This window comes from Manihot esculenta, chromosome 2, assembly GCF_001659605.2.
Source record: "Manihot esculenta cultivar AM560-2 chromosome 2, M.esculenta_v8, whole genome shotgun sequence".
NCBI lineage: Eukaryota > Viridiplantae > Streptophyta > Magnoliopsida > Malpighiales > Euphorbiaceae > Manihot > Manihot esculenta.
Genome location: NC_035162.2, coordinates 14904964 through 14915025, shown reverse-complemented (window position 1 = coordinate 14915025; position 10062 = coordinate 14904964). Strand labels below are relative to the sequence as shown.

Here is a 10062-nt window from a genome sequence, read left to right as displayed (position 1 = left end):
TTCCAGCAAACCAACTGCCTTCAAGCATGCATCGAAACAAGAATTTATTTTTCAACTTACCCAAGCAACATTGCCAATAACATGGCTTGTCAAATGTCAAGTATAAAAATTCGTTTGTATAATGAAACATGTAAAAAAACATGTTGCTGCCAAATTTCCACAACAACAAACACTTTCCGCGCATCAACGAGCTCTTGGCTTCATATTTTCCAGTTTTGCCTGCCGTTCTTTGTAAGATGCTGGTATAAGTTAAGTAGAGACCTCAATATTTTAATGTAAAGCTGTCCAAAATAATTGTACTAGATCTTTTTCATCACATGGTGAAAAATCCATGAAAAAGCAAACCACTTATTAAGGAACACAATTAATATATGGGGTTCGGAGTAGGACTTACGCTCAGTTGGCCTTGACATGAGAAGAACATGGGAAGCTCTCTTTTTGTCTGTTTCATTCCATGGGCTCTTATCTGCAAGGTCATAATGGAATGAGTAAATATAGTCCACAAAAGCAAGTTAATAAGACAGTACAGTTTCAAAATGGAGTACCAGAATTGTCTTCAGCACTTTTTGACAAAGGCAAACAGCTGAGTAGAGCATCATGAAAGATAGCAGCTTGGAGTTGGTATAGCTGACATTCATTCTTGAAATGAGTGCGCAGAGCTCGCCCAGCATCTATCACAATTTCAGCAACAACAATTGAAAACTATTTCGAATAGTGCAATTGAAATTAACTAACAATTGAACTGGCATGTGGAAAAAGGATGTGAACACTTTAAATGCGAAGCTTGTCTAAGAGATTACAATTGGATCATAATATTGCAGTATTGAGCTCAAAAGAGCAGGGGCCTAGGAAGTAGCTTCAACAGACAAATTGAAATCCTCATTATATGAATCGAGGATTGAATAGTAAGAATTGTTACAAAATTTGTATATATATATCTCCTAATAATTTTATCAGAAGACATTAAAAGTTCAATTTGCAAAATAATGTATTTATATCAATTTCTGTTCTAGATCATGTACTAAATACAAAATCAAAGTGAACCTAACGTCTTTTCCTTGTTGGATTAGGTTGGGGTCTAGTGTGTTCTGCTCCGCTTTTATTTTCACTGGTTTGTGAATAGATTGACTCTACCAATTCTGACAATTCTCATCCAATTTGATCAATTCACGTCATGTTCTTGAATAATTTTGATTCACCCACTAGATTTGAATGAGTGGGCTTGTGAACGACCGAAAATAAATGTGAATCGTACAATTCTAATAACACTGATCTTGACTATTACCCGATTGTATTGTCCTACTGAAGTCAGTACCTGGGACAGAACTCAAGAAAATCACATGATTCAACATATTTGCATGAAGCGACTGCTCTTAACTCAAGAAAATCACGTGTCAATGCAAAAGCCCAAGCCTTCAATTGTTGCACCAAACAAAGTCCCTAATTTACTTAATTTTAACAGTCAATCATTAATCACAAAACAATAGTACATATGCATCATGTTTTGCAAGAACTAGTAGATGCCAACACAGAACCATTTTGTACACATGGAGAAAAATGAAACAGTGCATTATAATCCAAATTTCTCCTGGAAAAAGAAGAATTATAAATCCACAAGTTGAAGACACATGTTTATCCTAAACAGGAACGGCCTAATACAAAACCTAATGAAAGATCAAACCTCAATTCAATGTTCTAGTAAACATTAAAAAAATATGCTAATAATCTACTTTTCATTTTTCTAGTACCTGCTGAACATGTAAACTTGAGACCTCCGAATTCACAGGAATGAAGAACCAAGGGAATTTCCGGAGCCATGGGATACTGGGGTTTCCTTGTTGTCCTATCAATATCCAGCAATACATCTATCACCTGTACATTTGAGTACTTAAAATGAGTTACTTTTATGGCACATGATGAATTCTTCATGAAGAAGTAGAGATTATGCAATGTGGCCAATGTTGAAACTATGATGCATCATGTGGACTTGCAAGCCAATTCTTGCTCTGTTTTTTTCTACATCTCTTATGTGAGAATTCAAACTTGAGGAATTCACTCAAATTTATGAACAAAATCAACAGGTAAATGCCACCATCAGATTGTTAATTAGTTAGGAACTTAGGAAATTCTAGCTCACCTAGAGGATCACCATGCTTACTAGTGTATATGAGCAAGCAAGGAGTATTGCCTCCAAATGGTTCCCACCTGAAAAATTATGATAAAAAAAGCTATTATTGTTACTGGAACCTTGGTGCCTGGTGGGAAAGTTAATTGCAAAACTACAAGGAGGATTTGGGGAACAAGTATGACAAAGCTCATTGAAGATTGTCGCTGCTCTAATCATGCATTCGAGCTTTTATTGTTGATGTCTATATGTATTTCATGGTGTTACTTATCAGTATTTTGTTCTCAGCCATTCTAAATGTACTCATGATGTCTCAGGAGTAAATTTTCATTTGTGGACACTGGACATCTTAACCAAAGAAAAAAAAAATTTAGGGCCTACATGCCATAGTTATGCATGAAAGACTTCCTTTCTTGAAGAGTTAAATTATCAAGATAAATCACACTCATGATGACAACTGGTACGCACATCTGGGGATTCAAGACCTTGGCCAATCAGAAATAGCACAGCAACCATACACCGGACCTGGTGCCACAGGAAAGCACTACCTTTAATTTTTATTGCACCAAGTTGATTGCCTTCAGACCTGCAGATGGAATAAAATTCAAGTTGCATAAACTCCAACTAGCATTTCCAAAACAGAAAATTGTATCGTGATACACGGGAATTTACACTGAATCAACTAGATCCATTTCACTTGCTTAATTTCCTCTTTATCCATAAACCATCCATTCAACAACTCCAACCACTATTAGTACAACTATACAGCAACAAACTCCTGAATTTAAGAAATGATCAGGTGATTCACAGTGTTGAATTTTTGTATGCTTCACAATTTAACTTAGCCTTTGTTTGGTTGGTGGTAACTCAGTTAGGAAACTTGAAATTCCCAGAAAGTGTAAAAAATATTTCTGTTTGGTTGGCATTTTTTCTTGACTTCCCGGGAAGTCAAGAGTTTTTCTTCCCTTCGAGGAGAAGTAACTTACTTACCCCATCCTAGTTAAGTCACTTCCCGAAAGTAACACATATGAACCAAACAATTTTTTATTGGTTGCTTAAGCTTTCAACTTTTATTCTTCTTCAAATTTTAGATTGACAGGAACTGACTCGACGACCTATCGCAAACCAATCAACTGCTTTATCACTTCAGATAAAACCCAAGGACTAATAGTTGTTGCACATTCAACCAAAAACATTATTTCTCTTCAACTTAATATCAGAAATGAAATCTTAATTGAACATGATGAACGTTTTGGAATAAAAAGCCAAGTTTTTTTACATACATGAACATGCCTCATATTAATATACAGCATGCTCACATCAGTCAACTACAAGGTCCACGCCTTGCTGCATCCAATGGCAGTAGAATAGAAACCATACTGAAAACAAGTCAATTATGATACCTCATTTCACATGGAGAGATTTCAAATGATGTTATGTGCCTCCTGTAGTTGTGCACGTTCAGTGCATCCATCTTACAGAAGTTTCTGAAGTCATGCTCCCCAATAAATTTCTTACCTGCACTCTCCATAGCCTGGTGAAACACAGAATGATGAAAGAGTTATTGGCTCTGTTTCTACATTGTGATGAGCAAAATTAAATTTGTTAAAAGTTATAAACTATGGGATTTAAAAAAAAAAAAGAAGAAAGAAATAGCTACATACCAAGAGATTCAGTTTGTCAACCCAAAAGAAATATTTATACTCCCTACTGAGACAGCTAAACCTGTCATAATCAAAACAACTGATTATGCTAACACATGGTGAAACTAAGTTACAAACATGAAAGTAACAGTTGATGGAGCCAGTTGGGAGAACCTCGCACTAAAATCATTTGGAACAGGAGACCAGCCTACAATTCGAATATCATTTGGAAGGACTCGATTCAATACTCCCACATAATCAATTTCTCCTGTAAAGGAAATGGAAAAATAAAGAGAAGAAAATATTTACACTAATTGTCGAATTAAGTTCAGGAATTAGAATTTTAGAATGAATCACATTCACATATTTCATTTGAGAAAATATCCTCCTCAAACTCAATCAAGACAAGTTGTATGCAATATGAAAGGCTGGCTGCTCCGTCCTACTTATGCCCATTTCGTCCACATACCCCTGTCTACTTTCTTCGCCCTATTACTAATACTTTAGGATTGGAATCAAGCTGAGTTGATCCCAGCTTCACTTAGTTTTAATTCAAGTTCAACTCATGATTAAGTTTAATGTCAAACTCAAACCACAGTTCAAAATTGGTTAATTAGTTTTCAAATGAAGTGATGAGCTCAAGTTTGTTATGTAGTTTCATCAGCTAAGAAGCAACAACTATTTTTAATATATTTAAAGAAAAGCGTCCATTGCTAAAAGACTTCACATGCCATACATGCAGCAATTATCAGATGAAAAATGATTTCATTTATCCGTCGTATTCGCTTTTGTTCCTTTCATAACCTATTTTGTGAAACTGTTCAAAAATTAGGTAATGCAAAAGTCAAAACATGACTTTAAGCCATGAAACCATATCTATTGCTGCAAAAACAATGATGGATATGAATAAATGAAATTTTTTAAAAGGGAGGACAGAATCAGCATTGAACTATTTTAAATCTAAAAAGTTTCACCTAATATAAGAGGAGTATCAAATAAGAGCTCAGAAATCAATCTTAAAGTTTCCAGAACAGTATAATGAGACTGACCATTATGTTCTTCTGAAACAATTTCCCCTGAAATTTTGTTGTTTGCATCAACGTCCTTGAGTTTGGATCGCAAAAACAAAGCAATCACCTGCATTGAACATTTTCCATGCTTTCAATTTTCAATTCTTTTCCTTTTGTTATGGGGTTGTACTCACCATCTAACTATGCCAAGTTGAAAGCAGAGGAGTATACACAAATCAAAGAAGCATGACACACACAGTTTTGGCATGAAAGATGTATTTAAAAGATAACTACATCTCAATCCTAAACTAGTTAGAGTTGACTATTGTCACGTATTATAGAAAGAAGAAGAAAGGAGTTGTTAAGAGATGAATGGGAGGGAAAAGCAGTTATGAGTTAGTAAGATTTGGAAGGAAGTTCTGCACAGGTCAACCTAGTAGTTAGAGTTTGTTCAAGGCAGTTATACTATTCTCATGTATAAATAACAGCTGACAATTACTCAACGATTATTCATGATGAATCAATAATAAAGATCATCCTATTCTCTCTATATATTCTTTTCTCTCTCATCTAATCTGATTTTCTCTCATCTCATTCTAATCTTCCACTTCTCACCTCTAAATTCTGTTCTTAGTCTCTGTTCTTGACAACTATACGGATCCATTTCCTCCACGCCACCTGATTTTGGACAATATCTTCAAAAAATCTAGGTCATTAAGTCCCGACACGCATTCACACTACTTGCTTGCATGATATGTATCTATTAAAATAAATAAATAGGTTATATCCTGTTATGGATTCTCATTTCCAGAGAAGGGCAGAATTACAGATAAATATAACTTAGACAGGGAAGTAAAGAGAATAAGAGAGGAATTAGACAGATTCTTGATATTTTTCAGAAAATCTTTCTCCAGTCACAATAGCCTTTTTTTTTGTACAGCTAGCAGCACTTCCTATAACTGTTCCCGCCAATATAACCTCCCTAACAACCTCTGTTCTTCAGCTAACTACCACAGACCAGCCTCACATACAAGAGCAACCCCTTATTCTCCTTATTAGCATAGCATATCCCTGCAAAAAAGAATGACAACCATACTCTAGCATGCAATTGAAACTGTTATCCCGTGGTTTATTTAAAATCAGACAGATGTATAGTTTTGTCCAACAAAATAGCAAAGAAGATATTCATGAGAAACAGTGGTCTGACATCCTCGTGCAAGCATAACAGCACCTTCAGTTGTCTGTATGAGCACCATCTTGTTTCACATGTTACTATTTTTCTAAAGCAAAAGAATATATCAGTGTTCAATGGGGCAAACCCAATCCAAAGTCATCCTTACTTGCCCAACAGCAGAAACTCCTTTGTCTGTTCTACCACATCGTGAATACTTTATATCCTTCTTATCACCAATTAAAAGTCTTGTCCTTTCAAGAGCTTTGAAAATCTCAGACTGCAAGAAAACTCAAAGCATTGAAAACTATCACTTGATATACCGACAAATCATTTTGAGAAAATTACTTTATACAGCATTAATTTTTGCTGATTTCTACAATGTAATAATATCTGTTATTGGCCCAAGCATCAAAAAATAAAAACGGAAAAGGAAAGTGAAAAAATAGGAAAACTAATCAACGTTGCCTACTACCTCTTTCTATTCTTTATTAGAATTCCAAAGTTCTATAATTAGGAAGGGGGAAAAAGGCATCACACCTCAATAGTTGGATCCATCTGTCCTTCTGAAGAAAACCCATAAAACCTGTAATAAAGCACACATAGTTACCAGCTCTTCATTCTTCCCTGTTATTTAAAAAACAAAGTGGATTCTCCTGATTTCTAAATGTAATGATTACTAGAAGAGTAGAATAACTTTTTAAGCAATAAAGTGGATTAAAGAAAAGGAAATAATACACCAAAAGGCCAAAAGCAAACCTAGTATATGAACTTTGGATATCATAGCTAAGCCAGTGAAATATCTACTTCATCTATGAGCTTTGCCCACTTCAAATAAATAAATAGGTGATCTTTGCACAATTATATATATCGGGGAATCCAGTAAGGGAGTACGCATTCAGATAGCTACATGTTAATAAAACAAAAATTGGACCAATATTAAAGTTTCGGAATCCATTTGTTGGAAATTGACAACAAGTGCAAAGAAAGCATACAGCACTATCCTGAAAATAACAAAATAAATGAATCAACATAGAATTGAAGCCAGATTAAGTACCTTTGACCAAAATACATGAGTTTTAAAGCTACAAATCTCTTCTGAAGGTGATTCATGGACCCTGTGTCATATACTGTTCACCAAGCAGATGCACGTTTAGATAAAGAAAAAGTGTTTTCTTAAGTGTCATTCAGTAAAAAATGTGGAATACGGAAGAGTAGAGCAAACTTAAGCCTTGTGTTATTCTGTACCCCAAGCAGATATACATCTAGATAAAGAACCAGTGTTTGCTTGATTGCCATTCAGCAAAAAATGTGGAGTACAGAAAAGTGGAGCAAACTTAAGTGATCATGCACAAAAAATAAGAAAATCCTGTAAATATAATCCCTTCATTGATCTCACTCATGATCACGTCCTATATTTAAAATTTTCTTTTTTCAACATATACAAATTTACAATACTCATCTAAACTTAACCTTAATACTCATTTAGTTAGAGTTGACCATATGGATCATTTCATTTGTATGAGTTTGTAATGGCAACTGAAACATGAAGGGCAGAGAAAATTGCCAATTCCATGATACAGCACAGATGGGCAAAAAATACATATAAAATTTGGCTAGTCTAGGCAAAAGTAAACAAATGTGGTTGAAGCAACCACAGAAAATAGCATACAACCATATACCCAACATCCATATATCTGCAATAATCAACTAGTAATATATATAACTTTCCCACCTCCAATGACAAAGAATTCAATTGTAAGCAACTCCCAACCCCAAGAAAAAAGATAAAGGTAAATTACTATCAAGTCTCTGTGTTTTGTCAAAATTAACTACTTAAGTGCCTATTTCTAAATCATTCAATTAAAATTTCCCTCTTCCATCAGATAAAATATTTGTCAACTTACTTTAAAAATTTATATTGTTTAGTCATCATAATTTAACTATATATATTATTTAGTCCCTATAAGTATCTATCCTAGTATCTCTGACTAAGGTTAAAACAAGTTACTGCCTTAAAAAATTATTATCGTGCTTACCAAAAAGGTTCCTATTCGAAAAATGCTAACAAATCACAGGATTTCAAACTGAATCACTTGCACAGAAAAATCCTAACAGAACCCATGTTGATGATGTTTTTTTCCCCTTTTAACACTAACAAATAGCTTGGATGTTTCGAAAAAAAAAATAGCTAGGATTTAAAAGGGACCTGAAATTTCACCTCTTGTTTTCGTTTTAGCAGTCTCACGCCCTCCAGGATTTACTTCCCCACTCTCTCTTCTATGAAGCTTCTCCTCCGTCTGCAGCAAAAGTTATATAATAGAATAACAACTGCAAACTAAACGAAATCAAAATGGCTAAAGAAATGGTTTGAAATATGAAAAAAAGAACCTCATTGCAGCGACACTTTGAGAGCCGAGCGGATAATTTAGCATTCTCAGCCTCCAATTCCTGGCTTAAGAGCATAAAAATTAGAAAGAAAATCGCAATCAGGAAAAAAAAAAGGCATTTGTCGACTAAAAGCAAACAAAAAAGATATTTGGTACTTGTGGAAGTAGCATTTTATACGGTGAAAAGCAGAAAGCACCTTGACTCTGTTTCGAAGAGAAGCTACTTGAGATTGCAAATTGATCACAGCTTCTTCTTCTACTGACATGATTGATTAGCGCGGCGGCGGCTTTGGTTACAGCGCTCTGTACTCGGGTAGCTTGTTTTGCTTGCCGACGGGAGACGACGAAGCGACGAGCGAACTCCAGACTCCAGTCTTGCTTTGCCCGAGAACAATAAGTTAATACTGTGTCGTTTGGGGGTTTTGTTTTGGAGGAAGTCGTTTGGTATAATTTAATTTTAAGCACTAAGGTGAACTCGGTAATTGATTTGTTTATTTTTAAAAATACATTACAACTTATTTTAAAAAATTTACTATTTGATTCATTCATTAATTTTAATAATTAAATATTATTAAAAAATTAGAAATATTTTTATTATAAAAAATTAATTAATAAATTTTTTTATAAATATAGAAAAATAATTAATAATTTTTTTAAATTATAAAAATTAAATAATAAAATATTTAAAAATTAAAATTAATATAATAATTAATTAGTAAAATTTTTAAAATGATGTGTCAATATATTTTTTAAAATTAAAAAATTAATTAAAAATTTTTTTTATAATATAAAAATTAAATAATATTTTTTTTTAATTTTATATATATATATTTTCTCGTCGGAATATCATTAACAAAGAAAAAATTTAACAGCAATACATCAAGATCATAAACACATGAAAACATTTAGAGAACAAAGCAAATACAAAGAAAAAAAAAGTCCAACTTTAGAAATTTGAATATGACCCATAGAAATCAATTCGGTAGAAGAGAAATTCAACAAGTATGAGCACTCTGCGGACAATTTAGAGAGATCAGCTTCAAGAGTATGATACTGTAATTTCCAAGTTACTGTAGTTATGGAGACCATTAGAAAATTGACTGAACAACGAGAGAGAGGAAAGCAAACAACAACTAGAAGAATAGTGAAACGGTGTTAGGATGGAAATCAATTAAAAACCATTAGATTGAAGTTAGAAAACCAATTAGCATGCCAAGCCTTAAGGGCCACCAGCGAAAAGTTAAGGTAAGCTTTAACAACTAAGAGAATGCCGTCGAGAGTGGAGAGTGTGCTCTTCAGCGATTCACTCGTGTCTTTTTTGAGACTAAGCTCCACGAGGTACTATTGCTGCATCGCCCACGAATTTGGGCCAAAAAGAATGCGCGATTGAGAAGCCACTAATGCATGCAAGAATAAACCAAAGAAAACCATATCAAAAAATAAACAAAAGACAAATCTAAGTTAATATTTCAAGAATATCTATAAATCTGCTAACAAAATAAATAAAAAGAAAATATATAGCTGATTTAGAGATAGAAAGAGAAAATTCACTCTCGCAAGAAGCGACACATAATATAATTTTTTATTCGAATGAGATGAGAGAATACAGATTTACAATAAGATTAGGAAGTTCAAATTCTCATAGGTTTAATTTGGTGATAAGTTGAGTAAATCTGAGAGATCTCCTATTTTATTATCTCAATCTCTAATTTCTATTTCAAAA

At 33.7% G+C, this 10062-nt stretch overlaps 1 protein-coding gene across 2 annotated transcripts; it reads right to left on the bottom strand.

Annotated features, from left to right (window-relative positions):
• LOC110602999 (tRNA pseudouridine(38/39) synthase) lies at positions 1 to 8766 on the bottom strand. 2 transcript variants are annotated; one of them, XM_021740639.2, is made up of 15 exons: positions 8537 to 8766; positions 8341 to 8400; positions 8171 to 8249; positions 7007 to 7079; positions 6490 to 6535; positions 6119 to 6229; positions 4818 to 4905; positions 3943 to 4036; positions 3790 to 3850; positions 3529 to 3659; positions 2594 to 2711; positions 1749 to 1872; positions 546 to 671; positions 395 to 466; positions 1 to 239 (listed from the first exon to the last, which is right to left on the bottom strand). In XM_021740639.2, exons 1-15 carry the CDS (start codon positions 8603 to 8605, stop codon positions 184 to 186), a joined length of 1308 nt encoding a protein of 435 aa, XP_021596331.1. In that variant the 5' UTR covers positions 8606 to 8766; the 3' UTR covers positions 1 to 183. The 2 variants fall into 2 exon arrangements, with proteins under 2 accessions (XP_021596331.1, XP_021596339.1); XM_021740647.2 differs by having other exon boundaries at positions 8341 to 8404; positions 8537 to 8720.
• Between the last annotated feature and the right edge of the window lie 1296 nt (positions 8767 to 10062).

What these genes read in the sequence shown, in the direction of transcription:
- LOC110602999 (XM_021740639.2), bottom strand. Translation starts at nt 8,605, where the DNA reads ATGTCAGTAGAAGAAGAAGCTGTGATCAATTTGCAATCTCAAGTAGCT. An exon ending in CTCTTCGAAACAGAGTCAAG is followed by an intron (nt 8,401 to 8,536) that starts GTGCTTTCTGCT and finishes CTCTTAAGCCAG; the next exon opens with GAATTGGAGGCTGAGAATGC. An exon ending in AAGTGCTGAAGACAATTCTG is followed by an intron (nt 467 to 545) that starts GTACTCCATTTT and finishes ATGACCTTGCAG; the next exon opens with ATAAGAGCCCATGGAATGAA.